Here is a 24,052-nt window from a genome sequence, read left to right on the forward strand (position 1 = left end):
CCTCTCTCTCTCTCCCTCTCTCTCTCCCTCTCTCTCTCTCTCTCTCTCTCTCTCTCTCTCTCTGTGTGTGTGTGTCTCTCTCTCCCCCCCCCCCCAATACACGGAAAGAGAAGATTTAAAGCGCATACACACGGCAGGGAGAAGGGAGGCAGGGGTGTTTGAATGACTTCTTCCCTCTTTCCTTCCCCTCTTCTCCTTTTTTTCAAAGCCGGGGAAGAGTGAGAGAAATGGGTTGAATGCGCGCCGGGTGGAAAGGATGGAAGGAGAAGTTTTAGAGGGTTGTTGGGCTGAGGGTGAGATCTTACACACTTTTCCTTGGAAGGGAGTTTCTCCTGGGATCAGAGGCCGTTCAGTCCCAAGTCAGGGGAGGTGGAGAGGGGGCTGGAGGAAGATTTGGGACGCTTTCCCTGCTTTTGAGTAGAGCTCCCGTTGAGCCGTTTAGTTCCAGGATTTGGGAGATGCGTTGGTTGGGAAGTTGGTGGCTCATTTTGGCGTGTGTGTGTGATAGAGATACACACACAAAGAGAAGGAAGCTGTGTGTGTGTGTGTGTGTGTGTGCGTGCCTTGGCTGGGCGCCAGGCTTCATTATGTTTCGAGGTGGCCCAGAGAAACCAAAGGGACTCAGCCGTCCCTCGCTTGCCCCATGGATTTCAATGGGGCTGGAGCCTGACAATGGGCAAGGAGACCGCCTCTTGTCTCTGTACCCCCCCACCCTTCACCGCGCCTGCCTCTCAATCCGCCACAACTGACAGCCGGTTTACTCTCAAGTCAACCCGCTGAGTTGAACTGAAGGTCTTCAGAAGTAGGGAGTGAGGTTGTGGCCAAGAGAAAGGAGGTGCGCGTGTGTGTTTGTGTTTCCCCTCGAGGCCGCTTGAACTTTTCGCTTTGGAAAGAAGAAAGAGAAGGAGGAGGAGGAGGAGGGGTGATGATAGATTTAGGGACGAACCCACTGAGCCCCACGAGTAAAAGGCTCTCCATTCTGGAAGCCCTCTGTCTCCTTCAGGGCACAACTTGGAGCCTGAACTCCGTGGGGGCTGAGCAAGCGCCCCTCTTCCCCCCTTTTTAAGCCCACTAAGCCAAGGCCTCGCTTTTCGGGTTCAAACCGCACCTGGTGTGTATGTCTGGACGCCCCTGGACGCTTAGTGCAGTCTCAAGGGCTACCCCCCCCCCCCAATTATCCACACAAAAAGTTGGTGCGCAAAAGTGCCAGTTGGAGGAGGCGATTGTCACTCCAAGGAGAGTGCGCGGCAGGTGGGGATGGTGGACCGGGCGGGCGTCTGTCGAGCTTGGCAGCGAAGGGGGAGTGGTGGATCCACTTGCAAAGCAGCCAGCGAGCAGCAGTTTGGGCTGTAAAGCCTTGCAAGAGCCCCGGTGGCCTTTTCTATAAGGGCGGGAGGGGGGGGGGGGAGAGAGAGAGAGAGAGAGAGAGAGAGAGAGAGAGAGAGAGAGAGAGAGAGAGAGAGAGAGAGAGAGAGAGAGAGAAAGGAGGGAGGGAGGGAGGGAGGGAGGGAGGGAGGGAGGGAGGGATGGCGAGCGTCTGTCCCCCCGTCCGTCCTGGCTCTTTTTTCTCTTTTCCTTGGCCTCCTTTGCTTTGGGGAAGCTATTGACCCGGTCCAAGGGGGAGCGGGAGGCTGCGAGTGCGCATGGGCAGGGCCAGACAGGTGTGTTGTGTCAAGAAAGGCAGGTGCAAGTTTCTCTCCCTCGCCTCGCTCTTGAGCCTCCGCGAGCAAGGGGCTGTTTATGCATTTATGGCGCTTTGTTAGCAGACGGTCGGGCGAAAAAAGCTGGAGACTGGAAGGAGAGGGAGCCGGGCCGATTCTGGAGTGTTTTCTGGAGGCGATGGAGCAAGATCAAGAAGGCTCCTTGAGACGTCGCTTTTCAGAGCCAGTTTAGGAGGAAAAGAAAGTTTAGACTAGGCATTTGTCTTTATCTGTGCGTGTATTTAATAAACGGGCAGGCCTTTTCTGTTGTGGTTTCGTGGCTTTTTTAAAAGTCCGCTGATAGCATTCATTCATAAGTCACTCTCTATATGTGTGTATATGGAAGTAAGTCCCATTGATTTCAAGGGGACCTGCTCCTTATATGATCTGTACAGCGTAGTCTTCATTATGTCTTGTTGTTTTGCATGGGGCTTACTCTAAAGAAAGCTTCAAAGGCAACATATCTTTTCAAATGTTTTTGTGTAAGCAACTCCATTCAGTTCTGTGGTATAGCAGCTTTCTGAGTGCACATTTAGATGGGTTCTACATTGAGGTATGTAGAATTCTTCTAAATGCACACTCAGAAATCAGCACTACATAACTGAATGGTGTTTATGGGAGGAAAACATTTGCGCATGCAACTGCCACCCAAAGATATAAACTGATGCGTGAATATTTTAGAAGAATTGTCACAAAGTTTTGCGGTGGTGGCTTTTGGTAAATGTTGGTTGATCTGGGCCTCCTGTCTTGAAGTCCTGTTTCTATCCGCTTTGATCATCAAAAGTAGATTTAGGCATAGTCTGATGTGAGAACATGGGTAGTGAAGGTTTAAGTCACAGCATACTCAAGCATAGAAAGAAAAATTGAGAACAAGGTAGGACGAAATCCTCATATTTGTCTTCCGTCATTTCCTCCCCCTCCACTTTTTCATCAGTTTCTGTCTTCCAGAGTAGTAGGTTTGTAGCCTGCATTTGAATATGCATGTGTGAGGGATGGAGGTCTGTGTGCATACATATGAAAATCTGTCATTTGTGAAGTTAATGTCATCTGGTAGGTTAATGGAGGGTATGTGAAACACAGCGGTTGAACTATCAGATTAAAAATGGAGAACATTGTTTAGTGCTTGCTTCCTTTGCTTTGACAGGTCTAACAAGTTTTAAAATACATCTTGTTTCATTTAAATGGATTTGCATGTGGCCACATGCTTTTTTTTATCTTTCCATTGTATTTATCTTGCAAAATCTACCACCAAGTTCTTTTATGTGTTACATCCTGCAAGGCCTCCTCCATCATGTATTTCGCTTGCTTCTTCCAGACGCTCATTTTTAATAGATTAAAAGCCCTTAGTTAGAACTCCAAAGCAGACATTTGAGATCCAATATATGAAGGAGATGAACATTAATTTAATCAAACATGAAATTTATATTTTGCTGCTGAATCGCATTATATTATATACAAAATACTTGAATCATTTTTAAACAAGTGATTTCTTCATTTAAATTGGAAGGAGGCCTCTCTCTTCCTGCTAGGATTTGATCTGATCAGCTCAAAATTAAATTGGTATATTTCATATTGCCAATCATTGATATTGATGATTATTCCTGTAGTATTTCTTAAATTTTTGATACTGGATAGCTTAATTGTGCTCCACTGCAAATTACTAGGGTGATTTCTCAAAGTATCAGCTTATGGGTCATTTGATTCCGTATTCTGATTGGAAATGCTGTGCCTGTTGTGACAGTGGTGGGGAGAAAGGACCAGGAAAGTCCAGGGAGAATCTCTTTGAAATTATATGATGGTGCAAGTATTGAATTTTCCTAGTGGGCCACTGTCCAGCATGGTGTAATGGTTTCAATGTTGGACTGGGAGCCCAGGGTTTGAGTCCCCACTCAACCGCGGAGTGACCTTGGGCAAGTCATACTCTCTCAGCCTCAGAGGGAGGCAAGGATAAACTTGCTTATCCTACCAAATCCTACCAAGACAAACCTGTAGCCTTGGGGTTGCCTGTGTATATATTTATGTAGAAGAGTCATTTTTCTCCAAAAGCCAGCAAATGTTATGCTAACCTCCTTTAGTGAAGTCACTTTGTATTTCGTAGAAATAAGAATTCAAAGTACCTCACAACAGCTTTTTAGTACCTTGCCAGATTGGTCCCCATGTGCTCATGATGCTAAACAGCGGTTTTAATTTCCTTCTTTAACTACAGACTGGCATATACATTGTCTTTTGTATTTTTAACATAATGCCTTAGTTTGAATGAAGTTCTTAAAATTATTTAGTTCTAGAACTATCTATTAATCACATATGTTTTTAAATGCCCTCACATTTAACTTCACAGGAGGGTAGCATCATTCTGCTATTGAAACCTGGGGGAAATATTAATTTGACAAATACTCATTAGTACTTCTAGGAAGTACAGTAAAGTGATGTTAACTTCCATGTAGATACATTCAGTGTGTTGCTTCAAATTTCATGATGTGTGTGCCACTGTCATTGTGTCATGTTCTTTAATCCATTCTGCCAAAGCTCTCTCCTATTAGAACATTTTCATCTCACATACATTTCCTCAATTAGACAGCTTAATTATATTACTTTACTTGCTTATAGAATGCCAGCTTGAGAACAGTGGAGGAGGCAAATAGTTGGATTCTCTAAAGGGGGGAAATAAAATTTTAAACTTTATAGGCTGATTTTTTTTTCTCTCTCTAAGTAAAACCCTGGCTATTTTTATTTTTTTTTTGTAATTGGCACCTTAGATTTAGTAATTGGACCAGATAATTCTTCACCTCTAGGTGTGACAGATATAATCTCCCAAGTAAAAATGATTCGACTTTAGTTTTATCTGCCATTTTATCTTTTGTTATATCTGTTTGTCTTGAATCAACCTACTTTGGACATATTTCCAAATATGAATGCAACCTTCACTATGCAAGATGGTCACTTTGCATAAACCCTGAAAATGTTTAAAAATATTTTGAATTCTATAATTAAACAAGCTGGTATGGAGGACTAAGATCTTAAAATATCATCACATACATGATCTACAAGAATTTATGATGCTTCTGTGAGCATTAATTTTTTTCCCTTGATTTTTTTTAGTTTATATGTCATCTATTTGTTACATTACCTATAACTTTGTCAATGTGACAAATGTGAATGTATGGATGTTGGTGGACAAATAGGCAGGGTATGAGATACAACATGGACACATTACTAGAGAATAGCAGATTTCTTCATTACATAGTGTAGTTAATGTGAGCTGCAAAAAGGCGTGATTTGGCTCATATCAGTGATCTCCCATTCTGATCCAGCCTAAAACGAGGGCTCAAATTATTGATTATGGCAGACAGGGTAAAAGTAAATTATAATATGTATTGAGTTAAAACAGCAGTCTAAACAATTTGTTCAGCTACGAACAAAATTGGGATTGAAATGACTTCTGAATTATCATTCACTTTTCTGTTTCAAAACAGAAATACTCTGAATCCAAAACAAGCTTTGTCCTCCTCTACATTGGAAAGCAGTGCACTTGATAATTCTATCATCAGTTCATCCTTCCTCTATTTTTTTCACATATTCACTAGGAAAGACTTCATCATATCAAATGTGTGCACTCTTGCTGACTCAGAATCTCACATTCTGCTAAACTCAGTATTCTGTTTCTCTCAGGATGTCAATTCATGTTGGCAGTTTTTGAAACTAGGAGATTGAGCCAGTTAGCATCGTTGGGCTGAAGTAAAACATTTTTCACTTTTTATGCTTTTTAAAGAAATGCCAAAAGAATGTAGGGCAAAGTGCACAGTTAGTTGGTATTTGAGTCAGTGCAAGCACAGGGATTGAACCCCAGGGACAGTGAAGGGCAAATCTGTGTCATGCATGATCCGTAACTGCAATGTGGCCCTTACCTCCTGGTGGCAGAACCAAGCTAAAAAACTGCAATTATTAGTTGGGATGTAAGAGAAAAGAACAGGTTCCTTGGACTGTAGATCCATGACACTGACCTTGTGACCTGTCTTCGTTCAATGTTTCCCCAGTCAGTACTTTGTAGATACACTAGGCCTTTCTCTGTTTTTGGTGGACAACAATGGAAGGGAGAAGAAGCTAGGAAAAAATATAGGGAATGCTATAGCAGGGTTCAAAGTTCAAGGGTAATTAGAAGTTGTATTGGTTAAAATATACAGAGTTAAACAAAGGCTCAAGATAGTGTCCAAAAAGTTTAATTTGTTTCACTGTCTAGCACAATTGCTTGTTTTATTGTCAAAAGCAGTTACTCCTGTGATCCAATGCACATGTAGCCTAGGAGTAAGTGACACTGAACACAGGGGGCTTAACTCTGAGTAGTCATGCTCAGCATTATTCTACTTTTACCTCTTTACTGCTATCTCTGCACTGTTTCTGAAGAAATGTGCTTATAGTCATGTTTGTAAATGGTTGACCCCATTCTTAAAGGCTTCTATCTTAGCAAAGTCTCTGTGACTTTCCCGTTTAAGCTGTTCTTATATTAAACTCTGAAAATCGAGCTAGCCATATAAAAATATATTTTCTCTTCCAACATAAGTGGGCTTCAAATCTGGCCCATTAAAAGGACTTTAATATTTTTGCCCTTTATATACCGAAGTGATCGTTCGAGTTACAATTAACCTAGGCTTGGGAATGCTAAGCTCATTTTTTGTTCTCATTAAAATTAGTGGAATAGGGAGTAATAGAAAATAGAATGATACCTGTTTACTTCAGAAGGATATGAATTAGTTCTACAGTCGCATGGTGAACAATAGCTCATTGCCACTTATTATCAGAACCCTGATATGTAAATTTCCATATTATTCACATTTCCTGAGAAACTTGTGGATAGTTTCACAGAAAGCTCAATTAAATAAATTGAGCTCAATAAAAACTCAATTTCTGATTATCCAAAAGTTTTGTCCTCTTGGGCGTTCAGACAAATTCAGTTCAGCCATACAGTTTGATATTAATTCCACCCCAGTTGGTACATATAGTGAGAGTCAGATATTATTTTTAATTTTTTTTGAATTGGCTAAGATGTTTGTGACAAAACCCCTTTTCTTAGTTTGAATTCAGTCGGGTATGTCTGATCAATAGTTCAATTTATTTTTGGAAAACTCTCTCTCTCTCTCTCTCTCTCTCTCTCTCTCTCTCCCTCCGTGAATCAATGTGACTGATTGTGGTTTCACAACCTCTTTGGGAGGAATTCAAAGATTTTATCCTTTTTGGGATGTGAAAAATAAACAAACAAAAGAACATCTCATAGCTTGCATGAAATGATTTTTTTTTGTAAACATTCCTTTAATATGTCCAAAATAGGTGAGTTGTATGAATGGATTTTTAAAATTTAAGCAACAACAACAGAGCATGGTCGCCATCCTTTAGAAATACTTTTTTCACTGCTGCTGCTTTGCTTATAAATATGGGCTACTCACTTGATTGTACGGATTATTTCATGCTGAAATTATGCTTATTTGCATGGGTAGTCATTCTTTTAAAAACTAGCTACAGATGCAGTCCTAGGGAGCACGTAGATGTTTTTACAGGTGAACCGAAACAGATGGGAGCAACTCCAAAAACTCTGAATGCTGCCGTTGGCAAGATACCCTGTTATTGTGAAGATTGTGCTCTGTTAAGCAAACGTGAAGTTTAATATTAGATAAACGTCGTCTTGGGGAGGGGGGAATATTAATTTTAACTTGGTATAGTTTACATGAAGGCACCGGAAGGAGTCTGTAATGCCTCATGTGCAATGTGAGTCTAGCATCACTAGTTAATAAGTCACGAATGATGTCAAGAGCCTTTTATAAAATGCAAGGAAATGTGTTATCTGTCTTCTTTTTTTTATCCTGCATTCCTGGGAAAACAATTATGGTTCCTATGAAAGGAGAGATATCTTCCTTTCTCACGCTGTTGGTTCATGTTGATTCCTTTCATCTATCCATATTTTTCTTTCAGTCTTGCTCTCTGTGTCTATGTGTGTGACAGGAAATAAGGTTCTGTGTACACAAAATGTTGTATGTAAGAATGATTTCACTAGGCACCTGAGATATTATTTTTGGAATCTGTTCTAAAGCAGTGTCAGAAGGCTGAAATGCCTTGTTTTTGATTATGCAAACAACTTGGTGCCATATATCATAGTTTATGAAATGTGAAAATACTCTAGTTATCAAAAGTGACAGATTTTGTTTTCTCTCACTATCCACTCCTCTTTAGGACTATAGACTAGGATGTTCAAAATGACACAAGGGCAGTAACTTGCATAGACTTGTGGATAATGGATCTGCTGAATAATTTTCTTGATATCTACAGTTAATTTGGGTTTTTTTTAAAAAAAATTGAATACTAAAAAGCAAAATGCTATTTTCTCCAGTGAACTTGTTTTTCAGAGCTGTTCGCCTAATTTGGGACAACCTGATAATTCAGCATATTATAGAAATTGAGTATATAACAGCTTGTATGCTAACAAAATCCATATAAATTAAGGGAAAAATTATTTTATTCCCAAAATCGCTTTACTATTTTTTTGCATTGAAACTGAATACCTAAAGCCCAAATTGTGTGTGGCTATTTTGCTGAACAATAAGAAACCAAGTTTCATTTTCTTTTGTAATGTGTATCTCAATAGGTTAAAATTAATCAATTGATCATCAGATCCTGTGTTATTCTAATCTACTGTTTCTTCTGAAGATAAACAGTATCATTTTAGGCATTTGTGTAGGAGAATCATATATTACTGGTGCTTAAGCAGTTTTTCCTCTCATTATTTTTTTTAAAAAAAACTTAATCCATCTTAAACCAGTGGAGCAGAAATATTTAAAAATGTTTCATTTCAAGCAGAGTGCATAATAAATTGCAATAATTGTAATGTGCCATAAATCCCAGAGCCTATGCATTTTGCATTTGATTCAGGATTGAGGTCAGGAAATTTGGAGAAATTTAAAGAAAATGATTCATCAGTCCTTTTGTTCTGTTGGCCAGGGTCCCAGGATTCTTGAGCTGTGCCCAGCTGACAAGCTTTTGAAGATGGCACAATAACAGTTCAGTGATGCCTGACCATGACAGCACAGCCCTCTTAAGCAGGCAGACCAAGAGAAGAAGAGTTGACATTGGAGTGAAAAGGACAGTAGGGACAGCATCTGCATTTTTTGCAAAGACGAGAGCATCATTTTTTAGTGCCATGAATCCCCAAGGTTCTGAGCAGGATGTTGAGTATTCAGTGGTGCAGCATGCAGATGGGGAGAAGTCAAATGTGCTCCGTAAGCTGCTGAAGAGGGCGAACTCATATGAAGATGCCATGATGCCTTTTCCAGGAGCAACCATAATTTCCCAGCTGTTGAAAAATAACATGAACAAAAATGGTGGCACCGAGCCCAGTTTTCAAGCCAGTGGTCTCTCCAGCGCAGGCTCAGAAGTGCATCAGGAGGATGTGTGCAGCAACTCTTCAAGAGACAGCCCCCAAGAGTGTCTTTCCCCTTTTGGCAGGCCTACAATGAGCCAGTTCGATATGGATCGGTTATGTGATGAGCACCTGAGAGCTAAGCGTGCCCGGGTTGAGAATATCATTCGAGGGATGAGCCATTCCCCAAGCGTGGCATTAAGGGGCAATGAAAATGAAAGAGAGATGGCTCCGCAGTCTGTGAGCCCCCGAGAAAGTTATCGAGAAAATAAACGCAAGCAAAAGCTGCCTCAACAGCAGCAGCAGAGTTTCCAGCAGCTGGTTTCAGCAAGGAAAGAACAGAAGCGAGAGGAGCGCAGACAGCTGAAACAGCAGCTGGAGGACATGCAGAAACAGCTGCGCCAGCTGCAGGAAAAGTTCTACCAAATCTATGACAGCACAGATTCTGAAAATGATGAAGATGCTGGTAACCTGTCTGAAGACAGCCTGCGTTCAGAAATGCTAGATGCAAGAGCAAGGGATTCTGTGGGCAGGTCGGATAACGAAATGTGCGAGTTGGACCCAGGGCAGTTCATCGACCGCGCACGTGCCCTGATCAGGGAACAGGAGATAGCTGAAAACAAACCCAGGAAGGAACGCCCCAAAGAGAAAGACCATGGGCCAAACTCTTCCCACCCAGAAGGCAAACACCTAGCTGAGACCTTGAAGCAGGAATTGAACACTGCCATGTCTCAGGTTGTGGACACAGTGGTCAAAATATTTTCTTCTAAGCCTGCCCGCCAACTTCCTCAGGTCTTCCCACCTCTTCAGATCCCCCAAGCAAGATTTGCTGTGAATGGGGAGAACCACAACTTCCACACGGCTAACCAGCGCCTTCAGTGTTTTGGTGATGTCATCATTCCAAACCCGCTCGACACCTTTGGCAATATGCCACTGCCTAATTCCACAGACCAAACAGAAGCACTGCCCCTAGTTGTCCGCAAAAATTCATCCGACCAGTCTGTCTCCGCTCCTCCTCCTGGCAGCCACCACCCTGTGCTCCACCAGTCACCGCTATCTGCTGCCCCTGGTTTCACCTCCTCTTCTTTCCGCCATCCCTTTCCACTTCCCCTTATGGCATACCCTTTTCAAAACCCACTTGGTGCACCTTCTGCTGCCTTTCCAGGGAAGGACAGAGCTTCCCCAGAATCCTTAGATCTAACAAGGGAGACCACAAGTCTGAGGACCAAGATGTCATCACATCACATGAACCATCACCCTTGCTCACCAGCACACCCACCCAACACTGCTGAAAGCCTCTCTATATCTCTCATCAAGTCTGAGTGTGGTGATCTACAAGATATTTCTGAAATCTCACCGTACTCGGGGAGCGCAATATCCTTTACTGTACAAAGCCCATATTTTGCATGACTAGTTTTCTTTTGTCTGGTGATAGGTAACTGAAACATGTTGGTGGGGGGAAATAGTCAAAGCTATGTGTTCCCAAAGAAACACATTGTAGAGAAATACTGTAGTTCAAGCAGATTCTCTTAAAATACATTTCTTCCTTAAAACTTAATAGAGGTTACCCATCCCTTATCTGGAAGTTGAACATCCAAACTACTCCAAAATCTGAAATTACCCTCATAGGTAACTGAGATATGACACTGTTGCTTTCTGGTGGTTCAATATACACAAACATTGTTTTAAGCGCAAAATTATTAAAAAATATTGTATCTCAAGTTGCTTTCATGCTAGGTGTATAAGATGTAAATGAAGTTATTGTTTAGACTTGGGTGTCATCTTCAAGATATCCTGTTATGTACATATATGCAAATACAGGAATTCCAAAATAACAATAAATAAATCTGAAATCCAAAACACTCCTAGTCCCAAGCGTTTCATATAAGAGATACTCAACCTCTTAAGATTCTCTTAAAATATCCCCCCCTCATCCTAATATAGGGTTCTAAGTTTCAGAGTTTAAAAATTGCATTATAAAATTTGTGGAAGAATCAAAATATTTCATTTGTGGGAGTGTTGAACTATTTCACTGACACGAGATAATGATAAAGATATAAAGTGAAGTAGTCTTGCCAGAGAATGAGAGAATTTGCCCATCATCCAAAGTCCTGCTCCTAACCCATCATGGTGAACAATAGCTGGTATGTCAGGATGACTTTCAAGTAGGATGACCATCTTTCATGGTACCAAGAAAAAGGAAGCCTAGCCTTGGAAAAAGAGTGGAATCAAACATTAGCATATATGAATTTATCTGTGCAGTTGCAACTGGAAACAGGCAGCCCAGCATTTGCATGTCCAGTTTTGCAGTCCAGGTGCTAACAGTTGATAGACATATCAAAACTCCTGCTCCCTCTTACTATGTTTTTTTCTAATGAAACCAGATTTTTGACAGTCCTCAAATAGAGGATAACTTTAAAAAGAGGACTGCTGTATGTAGTACACATGGCCATTGTTGTTTTGACGCAGTGTTATTTGTCTCTGACTCCTCCTGGCCTTGTGAAACTGAAGCTCCTGGCTATTTGAAGATCATTGGAATGACTCCAGTCAATGTCAATGGGACACTGGTGGTTCCAATTCACTGCAATGGGGCAATGAAATCACCCCAGGTTGTAGTCTAAGTTTTAAAGGAGTCAACCAGAATGCTGAACTCTACCCCCAAATGGGGTTTAAAGTTCGGACCAAAGCCCAGAAGAGATTCACCACTCAATTCACATGAGAGTCTCCAACCCCACATATAATAAAGGCTTCTTGTCATAGAAACTTAACCTTTGTGAAAGAGTAGCAGAATTTTGAGTTGAATGAGGTGGAATAATTTATAGCATCCACTGTCTGCAAATTATCTAGCAGAACAGAGCATTTATTTGTACATAGTACAGTAGATAAATAAGTAGTTCCTGAACTATTAAAGTAGTCTCCAAACAAAGATAGGGTCAGGGGAAATTTTCCATAAAGTTTGTTGGATGAGACTGCTGGTTTCGTACTGACTTTTAATCTTCAAACCACCACTACATTCCTAGAATGAACCTCTGGAGATGATCCAACCTCTTTGCTGCCTTGTGAACCTATCACTAGCATATTAAACTAGCCACATTTATAAGCAGGTATTCAGTTAAAAAAATTTTAAGCTTCAGGTAAATGATACTGTAGCCTTATTCATTTGAGCAATGTTGGTTGTCATTAAATATCTAAAGCTGCCGTTCTATATACACTTGCATGGAAATAAGCCCATTGAATTCTGTTCAACTTATGTCTATATAAAGTTGCACTGTAAATAATTGAGATTTTAAGAAACATTTGAAACAAAAATTCAAAGTTTAGATTTTGATGTCGAAAACATTGACTTCAAACATTTCTAAGCTTGTGAAGCAGACTTCTAATAATTTGGGTGGGACAGAGCCATTTCAAATCTATTCAGAATCATCAATAATGTTTCCAAAATCAGCCAAGTAAGTCTGAATTTTAACAATACCTTGGCTGCATCTCTTTTTAAAAAGAAGATGTGATTCATTTGGAAACCTCTGACTAATTTTCTCACATTAAATCAAGTTTCGTTATTTGAATCCATCGTATGCCATTGAAACTTATTTCTCAAGTGGGTAAGCAAATCCCATACAAAAGCATGATAAAGATACAGGTACTGATGCATCATCCTTTTTCCCGCATCCCCCTCCCTATCTGAGTCTTGTTCTCAGATCTTGTGCAGCTGCTGGGTATGCATGGCTAACCTCTGCTCAGCCATACACAGAAATCTTTTGTCCTGACACACAAAAAGCAAATCATTTGGCAAAGCCTGAGAGTACAATTAGAATATAAGACTTCAGATTCAGCTGGATTAATCTTATAGGGCATGTCTTCTTCTTCCCCAAACCCTTTTAAACACATACAAATACAGAGTGAGTTTTAATGCTGCTGTCTTTATTTTCATAATAGTTTTGTGTCATTGGTATCCCAGTCTTATGCAGGTTTACCTAGAAGTTATTAAGAACTCAAAAGGACCTATTTGCTAGGAATTGTGTTAAATATTTATATATTTAGAAATATTGTGTTAGTTCTGCTGATGTTTAAAAGAAAAGAATGCTGATTTACTCATGTCCTCTATTTCTAAATATTGCAGTCAATAAATCATGTCGCAGAAAGTTATATCAAATTCCTGGCAAAGGACTTTAAATAAAGGATTTAGGGGATCTACTTGAGATGATAGTTGCATATGACAGAATCTAAATATAGGGGTTAGTTTTGCCAATCAGGCAAGGAAACTAGTGGTCACATGTGGACTACCTCCATTTTTATTGAACAAAAACATTATAGGTTAAGCATCCCTTATCTGAAATGCATGGGGCCATAAGGGTTTTGGTTCTTGCGTTTCATTTGGTTTTAGAATACCTATATATGCATAGGCATACATAGTGAAATATCTTGGAGATGGGATCCAAGTATAAGCATGAAATTTATTGTTGTTTCATATGTATTACACATAGCCTTTGTGAGCACGCAACAAAGTTTGTATTCATTGAACCATCAGGAAGCAGATATGTCACTATCCCAGCCACACATCTCAACAATTTCAGATTTTTGAATATTTCAGATTTTGGAACTCCAGATAAAGGCTGCTCAGTATGATTTTGTTGCTGTCTAACATGATGGTAGATTCTGATGAATTCAATTGATCTGTGTTTTATAGGAAATGTTTAAGAATTAAACTGATGTAGTGTAAATATTTTTAAAGTTTTATTTTATGCACCTGAAAGGACAGAAACTCTGCCTTTCCATATTGTATCAAGTTCTCACAATCCTTATTAACTTACGTCTTTAAGTGTCAGAGGATTTAGTCTATGGAAGTTTTCACTATTAAGATCCTGTTTAAGACAATTCTGGATAGCAAAGAATATCCTCTTTCAGCACCATAATTCAGTGTCACTTCTTGAGATTATCAAAGCAGGTAATCCATATTATGTTTTGGATTACATGAGTCTATACTGCCATTTAATACAGTTCAAAGCAGATAATCTGGATTTTATATGGCAGTGTAGAAGGGACCCTGGGTTTATGAAGACTGGAGTGAAGCTGTTTTATTGAAACAGCCACAAGTGGATGTTAGGTTAGTAGAATTTAGTGGTAAAGAAGACTAGTGGACTGAAACAGGTTTTTATTTATATGTGTTCAGTTCTCAAAGGCAGTGCTAAGACTCAAGATATATGAGATAGGCACATTTTCTATCCTATATTACAGCTCAAAGTATTTAAAATAGAAATGAGCAGATTCTTTTTTTCCATATCTGGAGCAACTTGAGAAACTGCAAGCCTTCTGGTGTGAGAGAATTGGCCGTCTGCAAGGACGCTGCCCAAGGGACACCTGGATGTTTGATGTTTTTACCATCCTTGTGGGAGGCTCCTCTCATGTCCCCACATGGGGAGCTAAAGCTGACAGAGGGATCTCATCCACACTATCCTTGGATTTGAACTGGCAACCTTCAGGTCAGATCTCCAACCTTCAAATCAGCAGTTCTGCTGGCACAAGGGTTTAACCCACTGCACTATCGGGAACTCAATGCTAGGTCTATCATAGCTACTCTAGTATTTTATTAGAAACTGGGATCCTCCAGTCAAGGCCATAGACCTAGAATTAGAAAACTGAATAGTTCTAAGCAAATTCTTACTCATATGCTTCTAGAACTGTAACTGAACTGAGCTGATCTTTTTTGACCCACAATCCACAACTGCCTACTCTAAGCTTGATCCTTTTCAGAAACATAATTTAGGTGAAAAGGGATCATTTGGTGGAAAGGGATCACCAAATTGGGACACAGAAAACGAAAGTCAATCTACTAAAATCACATAGTAATCTGCCAGTAGATCATGACCTACCTTCTGTTCACTTCTAGTTTGGAATGCTTTGCCTAGCCTTCCCTTCCCTTCTCCCACCCAGCTTTATAACTATAAGGTCAGTTCACACTGGATAACTTTGTCAGGCCCTTCTAGGATATGTATTATGTGGGCCATTTGTAGCCATCTGGTCCTTGATGATCCAATGGAGTGTGGATTATGTGTACCACTTGCTTATGGTAAGGATCCATCCATGGGAGTCATTCTAAGGGGGAAGATGTTGTTCTATGGCTTGGAATAAAGAGAACTGGAATGGAAAGAGGATTTAGTTGCTAAGAAACCCGAGAACTAGGAATGGTGGATTCACTTCCAATATCTTCCTGCTGTCTGTTGTAGCATTTTGAGTAAAAATCCCCAAAATCTGACAATAAGTGCTTCCAGTTTGGTCCACAAAAACGTTCCATAGACTAAATTATTATTGCATTTAAAATTCATATAAAATATTTTCAAAATGTGTCTATTGCTTGCTATAGTATAACCTTTTGTTCTTTTCACTAGGAATTAATATGATCCTTTACTATGCCTAGTGGCCTTTAGCTTAAATTCTTTAATCTATTGCATGTGGTCTCTGTTTTGTTGTCATACAGTGGTGTTGATGGTGGTGATTAACAATGTTAATTATCATCAGATGTTCCAAAGGCTTCACCTACATTATGTAGTTGTAATCCTTAGAACAACCATACAAGGTAAGTCGGTATTGTTATCTCCCATACTGTAGATTGCCGGTCACAGGGACTGTGACTGATTGAGAATGGCAGTGCAACTGAAGCTTGATTTAGGGACCTGACTGTTTCATAGCTCAGTCTCTTGGCTGCTACACTACATGACCTCTCTGTGATCTTTCTCACAATCAGCTGTGGGGAACTGAGATGGCCAGGCCTTCCAACTCCTTCCATCAGTGCCCCATAATGGTTCATGAAGTGATGATGATGGTGATGAGTAATAGCTTTTCTCTGCCCATCTACTGCCTCTCTTCCAGATTGTATAACAGACCTATCAAACACTTAATGGAAATATTCTTCCTCTCCATGTAGACCGGACCTTTGAAAAAATTCTGCATGCCTACAGGTCAACTTAAACTGTCTATATTGGGTAGGAATCGTGTGGCCCTCCAGATATTGTTGGCTCACAATTCCCAGCAGCCCTAACAAGCATAGTCAATATTAGGGAATACTATAAATTTAATTCTAAGAACATCTGGAGGTACATGTGATTTCTACCCCTGGCCTGTATGAGCATTCACAGCCTGTATCAACATGTGTGAGGAGCATCATTAAGAACAGATACTTTCCCATGCATGTGTCAATTCTATCCTTTCCCAATAAATTTCTATCTATTTATACCTGCTAATAATAATAATAATAATAATAATAATAATAATAATAATAATAATAATGCCCTTTTGTTTATTACCCACCTCTCTTTATGTCCCCGGGCAAGGCACAACACATTTAAAATAATATAGACACAGACACAAATTCCTGATTGTTATGTAAGCATCCCAGTTCTAGCTATAATAAAGAAAACTAGGTAATTTGTTGCAGAATAGCTCAGCTTTATGATACCCCATGTATACTAATATGTCCCACCAAGCCAACACACAGCACCCAGACATTAGTAACCTCTCTTCATTGTCTGCCTTGAGCAACCAAAACAGGATGGCATTATCAAACACGTATCAGACCCCAATATATTACCAATAGGCTGTATTGTATATTATATTGGAAGTTTTAATTTTTTTGTAGCCCAAAATGGGATTTATTTATTTACTTACTTATTAACTAACTAACTAACTCTATTTCTACCTTGCTCTATCAAACCCTGAAGGTGATTCAGAGCAGCTTACAGTTTTGGTAATCATTCAATGTCATATTGCAATGCAAAACATATAAATACCGCATGTCAAGCATTAAAATCAAAATAAAACATATAAATAGAATAAAACATAGCACCTAATCCTGCAGTCGTTACACATGCTGCTTCATTTATGTCAATTTCATAAAAATATATTGCACTGTGGTATGCTAATCCTCAAATGCCTGGTTCCACAGCCAGGTCTTGACTTTTTTCCTGAAAACCAGGAGTAAGGAGGCCGATCAAATATCACTGGGAAGAGAGTTCCATAGTTCCATAGTGGATAGAACAGTGCACATGAAAGTTCCAGTTATATCCCATTTAGCTACCCTTCCCACTTCACCATGCTCAACAGAAATTTCTTCTTCCAAACCATTTAGTTGGGCCCATTTGTACAATACAGTTACATGCCCCAAATAAATAAACAAATATGATGTATCAAGCAGCCCTCAGGCTTATTGATTAGACCTTCTTGAAGAGCTTTTTTATTATTCTGGCTACAAACATATTTTAAAAGCTACTGTATTTCCATTGGGGCCATCATGTCTTCTAGAATATTCAGCCACTTTATTTTTTCGAGCAGCTGCCCATTTGTCTGCGTTATCTGGAATTCATCTTAGGCAAAACCAAATGGGAGAGAGGCATGTGAAGGTCTGTTTGTTCTCGCCTAGGTTTTTGTTTTCGTTCCTCTCTATTTCACATGGCCGAATGTTCATATAGAGAGAATCTTTCTTAAGAGCAGCAGTTCTTCCTTTTGGAACAGAAAGCAACATCTGTTTCCTTGGAGAATCCATCCAGGATAAGAACACAAGCCTCGCTGATAACAGCCAAGTTCAGGTTTTGCTAGCAAGAGCCCTTCCTGGTTTCATTCCCCCCTCCCCCTTCACCATTTGTTTGTTTTTGCTTTCCCAATACGTCTTGCTTCCCCCCCCCCTAAAAGGCATCTAGCCATTATTCTCCCTTGTTTGAGAGTGAAGGGAGAGAGAGCTAATGTTTGTATGCCACATTAAACAAGATGCGAAGATGCACCTGCATCACAGAGTTCCTGAAGGCATTGTATATCTTTGCAAACTAAATATGGTTAATCAAATATTTAAGTTTTTATTCAAATTGCAAAAGAAACAGACAGCCAATTGTTTTTCTGCTTGATCTTCCTTGTCAGGCACCCTCTTTGCATCTCAAGAAAAATAGCCTTGTTCAGCCTCGGGGCATTTGCATAAAGAATACTGAAGCACAACAGTAGATTGTGGGCTTGGTTTTGTTTTCTTGTTGTAGGGCATAAGATTGTCTTGCCAGGTGAAGGTTACTTGCTTTTTTCTCTTCAGAAAAGGAGTTCAACAAAATAATAATAATACTTTTAAAAGTCAGAGGAACAATTCATTTCCTGACTGAACACTTGTTCTGGCTGCAGCACTGACAAAAAAACCCCACAACAATACATCAAAATGAGAGCATTTGTATCAGAAGGGATTTTCTCCCTCATCTCTCTCTGACCAAAAAAAACCCAAAGAAAACTTGTTCTGTAGCATGCAAGGTGACAGCATGCTGGCATATGATATGCAACAACAATTTCTATAAATTTGAAGATACATTGATAAAAGAAGGGAATATATAGATTTTGAAAGCAGCCGTGTGCTCTAAAACACACACATGTATACACACATTGCCATTTCATTTGACAAGTTCTCAGGTCTACTGGGGGAACCTTAAAAGGATTTTAAAAATAAAGGGATAAAAAAATAAATAAATTCATTGTTGTTCATATAATGATTCTGACAAGGATGCTCCCAGGCCAGATAAAGTCTGCTTAACACCCTCATGCGCTATCCATAAATAATATCCCAAATCAGGATAATCAGTGTGTAATTTATACTTATATATGGGCAGGTGGGATTGTGCCAAAAAACCTACATTTAATATCTGTGTCTTCTTCTTTTATCATCTCCCGACTTCCTGCTCCTTACATCTCTTTCTTTTCTCCTTCCTGCTTCTGCTGCTGTTTTATATACGGCTGCTTTATGCTTTGTAAACAGATAACACTCAGATTCTCGGGTTGTTTGAACACTGTTTTAGGTTCAGCTGCAGTACACAGTTTCTCTGATCTTTTATGTTCCTGAGCAGATGTCTTTCATTAATTTATGGATTTATCATCTTTTCTTTTCTTTTGCCCTCCCCCACTTTTTTTTACACCTGGCAGCTGGCTCAAGTTTCAGCAGTTATTGTCTATTTTGCATTACACATAGAATTGAATGTCATCTGTCTTCACAAAGCTATGGTGAAGAGTACCGAGGCAAGCCACATCAGCTGTTGGGGCAGAGCCTGTTTGCCTTCTATTTGCCTTCTCATCCTCCAACCCCCCCCCCCCCCCCACGACCCCCAACCCACTTGCTACCTCTTCCTCGCTCTTCCCTCCCCGCTTTTTACCTCCTTAATATTTATTTGTGCTCATTTTCTTTCCTGACCTTGAATGGAGCTTAGCTCGTGTTCAGTACAGCTGTATGTTTACTGAATCTATTCCATCATGAGTCATTGTGCGCGTGTAAGTATCCTGGAAACAGCCAGTGCTTTCTTGGAAGAACGGTTGCTTTTCAGCACAAGCACTTAAAAAGAAAATTAACCAATTGGTCAGCTCAGTTTTAGCAAGAGTGTTTTTGTTATCGGTTTTAAATAGTTGCTATTATGGATGCTTTTTAGCAATAATCTAATCTTTGAAATAAAGCCTTCAAGAAGGGGATAGTCAGTTTAGATTGCTTCGAGAATGGTAGGCAAGGTCTGGGGAGGGGGGTTAAATGGTTTCTGGGAATTAAATTTTGAAATGTTATAGATAACATAGGTAAGAATGCCAATAATTTCCTAGCACTGCAAAGTTCAGAGACTGAGCCAATTTTAGGATAGTATGTTAGATTTCTAAATTCAGTACCCTTGGCAGAGTCACTATCAAGCCTATCTTGCAGGGTTGTTGTGAAGATGGAATAGGGAGGAACATCAACGTGGATAAGGGACTTCCCCAGTTTAATTTCCTAAAATGAATGAGAGCTGAGGAAGACAGCATCGATTTTCTTGTGTGACTCCAGCTGATTATGTGGGACTACACAGGAACAATTCCCAAGAAACCTTGTTCACAAATCTTAACTTATCTGCTTCATTTATTCATTATGAGCACTTTGTATTTTTGTACCAATTTTTTTTTTGAGAGAAGGTGCCACTGTAAACATGCGCTCTCCCATCATCTCTCTATGTAGTTACATAACAAAATAGACTTCTGTCAAAGACGTCTGAACTTATCTCAGAATCTTACAGCTCGGCAATAGGTGACAGCTTGCTACTATTCTTTCACTTATGCATTTTGACAGATGGCAGTGCCGGAGTGTAATGCTCTTTTAGACTTCTCTATCAGTCTAATGGAGGTAACTGGTGGTTCTTTCAACTCTTCTCTTGGCACAAGAAGTATGTCAGTCATAAATTATCTTCTTTGTAATCATTAAGCATCTAAAACAAAAAATACAAGTTCAACTGAGCAGTTTGCAGTGTGCTTACATAAATTAAGAGCTTTAAACTCATAACTTCTTAAGATCCTTTTATAAAAATTAAAACCAAACCATGTTTAAAAATAAATTCTTTTTTTCTATCCACAAACAAATTTCAAAGGACACAAATTGGTAAATGGGCTATGTTAAAAAGTGTATCCCTTTAAACCACAACCACCTAAGAGCTATAGTAAATATATGTTCTTGTATTTATCACAAAATTTGACACATAAGCATGCACATTCTGTAACAGATAAATAACTGTTTAATTGTAGATTTACTCTTTAGAAAACATATCTTACAAATAATTCTATGTTATTATAGTATATTAAGTAGAGATATATGTTCTTCTGCCATTCTGCTAAACAAAGATGCCTCTGCTTCTGGATCAGTTTGAATTTGTGTGACCTTTCTCCACCATAATGCATATTATTTAATAAGTGACATTTGTGTGTGCATGTTGACTTTCTTTAAAAGAAACAGTCCTCTAAGAAGCCACTGTGAGCCCTCTTAATTGACCTTGTGGGGGCCACATTGATTTTTGTCACGTGCATCTTCATTTCTGATAAATTATAAAGCCATTAATTTAGAGAGGAAATGGCAGGGCCAGCCTGCTGCACAGATGTGACCAAAACTGCCCTAGCAAACGGTACACAAAAGAGTGCCAAGGAACCAGGGGGAAGGAAGGGAAGGCGAAGGAGGGAGATTGGAAAGCTTAGATTGTTATGGTTAGCTTCACATTCCCTTGGGAACACTTTTGGTTGTTTAGTTTACAGACCCAAAAGGTAATGATGTCTACACGATAAATCGGTGCCCTTGTATAGTAAGTGACCATAAATAAATCAACATATCTCCTCCTCTTCTTCTTTCTCTTCTTCCTCTTGGTGATTTATTTTTAGCCCCAATATTCTTAAATCAAAACACCATGTAAGACAATGTTTGTTGTGAATTAATTTTAATTAATTATTACCATTCTTGAGAATTTCACTAATTTCTCAGTTGAAAAGGAAGCCACTTATCATAAGAAGTAAAAGTATTTTTATATTTCTGCTGCTAGAATAGTTTGATATGTATGATTGAAGAAGAAAATGCATAAAATTCCAACTTTTTAAAAGCATGTACCTTATATGTGTATATTTGTTTCCTTAGCAACAACTGAGCATGCATCTTGTGTGCGAACTTACACTTGGAAAATCTCTTCTGCCAACTCACAAGAACAAGCAGACAAAATCCAATGTGTATTTCCTTTTGATGTATTTGATGTGTCTAATGCAGCCAGAAAATAGTGCAGGGTTTTGCTGCTTGAGTTTTCTAAATGATACAACCTCAAATATTCACTTTTCCCAAGAAATGAATGTGAAATTGTTCTTCAACCCTAGAACCCTCTTCCTCTAGAATAAGATAATCTTAAATGTTGAGAACCAGATTTCAAGCAATGCATTTTTTTTTCCTTAACGGCTTTCATCCTACATGCAGGAAGGTCTGTCGCCAAACCACTTGAAAAAGGCTAAGCTCATGTTCTTTTATACCCGGTACCCAAGTTCCAATATGCTGAAAACATACTTTGCAGATGTAAAGGTAGGAAAATACCTTTTTGTATATTTTTCCCCCTTCCCTTGTGTCAACTGCATGTTCGGTTTTCCTGAATGCTTATTAATTCTAATTCGATTCAGCTAATACTATATCTTGGCAAACTCTTACTAACTTTTTTGTGGGTAATGAAGCTATCCTAAGATCTGTTTCATTTCTCTTCCACAAAAAACATCTCCTCTACTCTAAATTTTTTCATTCAATTTATTCCCCCACCCCACCAATCCTGATTCACTACAATGTAGACAATAACAAACCAAAAAAACGGACAGTAATTTATTTATTATTTTGGACACAATTGGATGGCACAGTTTCGCATCTGCAAAATTTGTACTAGTGGCATTAGCGTGCTATCCAAGAGCGTTTTGGAGAGCCGTTTTCAAAGTGCTCCTTTAATTGTTCCATTGCAGGCATGTTCCTCATATTCCGCTTCCACTGGCGCCTTCTGTAGAGACCCCTTTTTTCCCCCTTCCGTCCAAAAAAGAAAAAGAAATGCTACATTGAAATTCTCTATGCAGTAGCTGCTTAAAAACAAAAGTGATGATTGTCTCTTATTTACAACTTAATTTGTTGTTGATGCAGAGTACACTGAACATAAGGAGGATGAATAAAATGACAGATTCAGGCCACATTATTCAAATGAGGATATGAAAGCTGTCGACATACAGCTGCATCCACCCCTCATTCTACAGAATATTAGGACCTCCTGATTTTTTCCCACTAAAGTAATTGTTCCTTCACATTGACTTGATTTTTTTGTGTTAATCATCTAAGTTTATTTCTTTCTTTTTTAAAAAAAGAAGAAAGAAAACAAACCTAGTTTGGATACTAATTATTATAATGATACACATGGTATCATTTTGTAAGCCTTTTAAAATAAACATCACATTAGTTCAAATTTGTCGTGTTAAAATTCTTCTTGTACGCTACCATACTGCAATTCTCTGAAAACTTTAAAAACAGTCCCTTTCTTCTCTAGCAAATGTGGCTTCCCTTCTTTTTAAAAAGTTTTTGTCTCCTTCAGTGGGTGCCTTGATCACTAACTTCCTAATTTTCCATTTATTCATTTATTTTAAGTATAAAAATTCTACCTAGTCCTTTTTCATTGTTTAACAAATTGTCTTTTTCTCCTCACGTTTAAAAATGTATTCCATATTTTTATTTTTTAATGTCTCAGTGCATGAACTTGCATTTAATGATCACCCACAACCATCCTCATCTGGATTATAACACTTTGATTTGTTTTAATCCCATGTTTTGTCATTTACAATTTGCATGGTACATAAGTATATTCAATATTTTCTGTTCAAGTAACTAGAGTTTCTGGAGAAATGGGGTTTGATGAATGTTTTAAATATAAGCAAAATTGGGGGAGGGGGTATGGACTAAATCTTATGTTAGTCCCAACTTGAATAGATCCATTGAAATCAATAGGACTTCTATTAATTAATTAATGAATCCTATTTACTTCAGTGGCTCTGCTCTGCTTTCGACTAACACTGGATTTATTCCAAAGTGTTTATTACAATCAATGATGCTTTGTCAAAGGCTTGTCAAGTCTCTGAAAAAAATCTGGACATTTAACAGGTATAAAAAGTAATGTTTTTGTTGTGGTCTTAGATACAGTGAAATAATAAAAAGGAACTGCTATGGAGACTTTGAAGCCATTGATATACAATTTGGTCAAAGTTTGGCTCAAATGAATCCCACATGAGGGTTCTTTTCTGTTCTCTTTCTAGTAGATGCAAATGCAACCAGTTGTACAGTAATAAGTTTCACCAGCATTTAGTGCTTGTCATCTTATTCAGCATGTGATGAACTGATCTCGGTCTTGTTGCAATGTTGCCACGTTTATATTAAACATTTTGATGTTATGCCACCTTATGTTTATATAGCATCATTCATCCAGAAGAAGCCCAAAGTGCTTTTCAAACAGCCAATATAGGGACCATTCACCCACCACTGAAAGGCAGCCACTTCCGTGGTGGAAGGCAACAGCCATTCGGGGTCAGCAACATCACACACCAGTAGATGTAAATATTAGATACATTCCTCTTTTCTTGGGGAGCAGGGTTGGGAGGGTGGGTTTTCCAA

General features: G+C 39.1%; 1 protein-coding gene and 1 long non-coding RNA gene across 6 annotated transcripts in view; one reads left to right on the forward strand and one right to left on the reverse strand.

Moving 5' to 3' along the window:
- Positions 1-650, reverse strand: part of LOC134296629 (uncharacterized) — a 30,118-nt gene extending 29,468 nt beyond the window's left edge. Inside the window, exon 1 of the long non-coding RNA XR_010003425.1 lies at positions 310-650. This is a non-coding gene — a long non-coding RNA (uncharacterized LOC134296629). The remainder of the gene's footprint in view (positions 1-309) is intronic.
- prox1 (prospero homeobox 1) overlaps positions 1-24,052 on the forward strand; it is an 86,045-nt gene that overhangs the window by 1,135 nt on the left and 60,858 nt on the right. For 2 of the 5 annotated variants that reach the window (XM_062972013.1, XM_008125842.2), the window contains exons 2-4: positions 8,685-10,476; positions 21,839-21,946; positions 23,854-23,991. In XM_062972013.1, the coding sequence (XP_062828083.1) occupies positions 8,752-10,476; positions 21,839-21,946; positions 23,854-23,991 (1,971 nt within the window). In that variant the 5' untranslated portion in view covers positions 8,685-8,751. Of the gene's footprint in view, positions 1-1,529; positions 7,023-8,684; positions 10,477-21,838; positions 21,947-23,853; positions 23,992-24,052 lie in introns of those variants that run through there. The other 3 variants (XM_062972025.1, XM_008125844.2, XM_062972015.1) reach the window with 2 other exon arrangements.

This window comes from Anolis carolinensis, chromosome 1, assembly GCF_035594765.1.
Source record: "Anolis carolinensis isolate JA03-04 chromosome 1, rAnoCar3.1.pri, whole genome shotgun sequence".
NCBI lineage: Eukaryota > Metazoa > Chordata > Lepidosauria > Squamata > Dactyloidae > Anolis > Anolis carolinensis.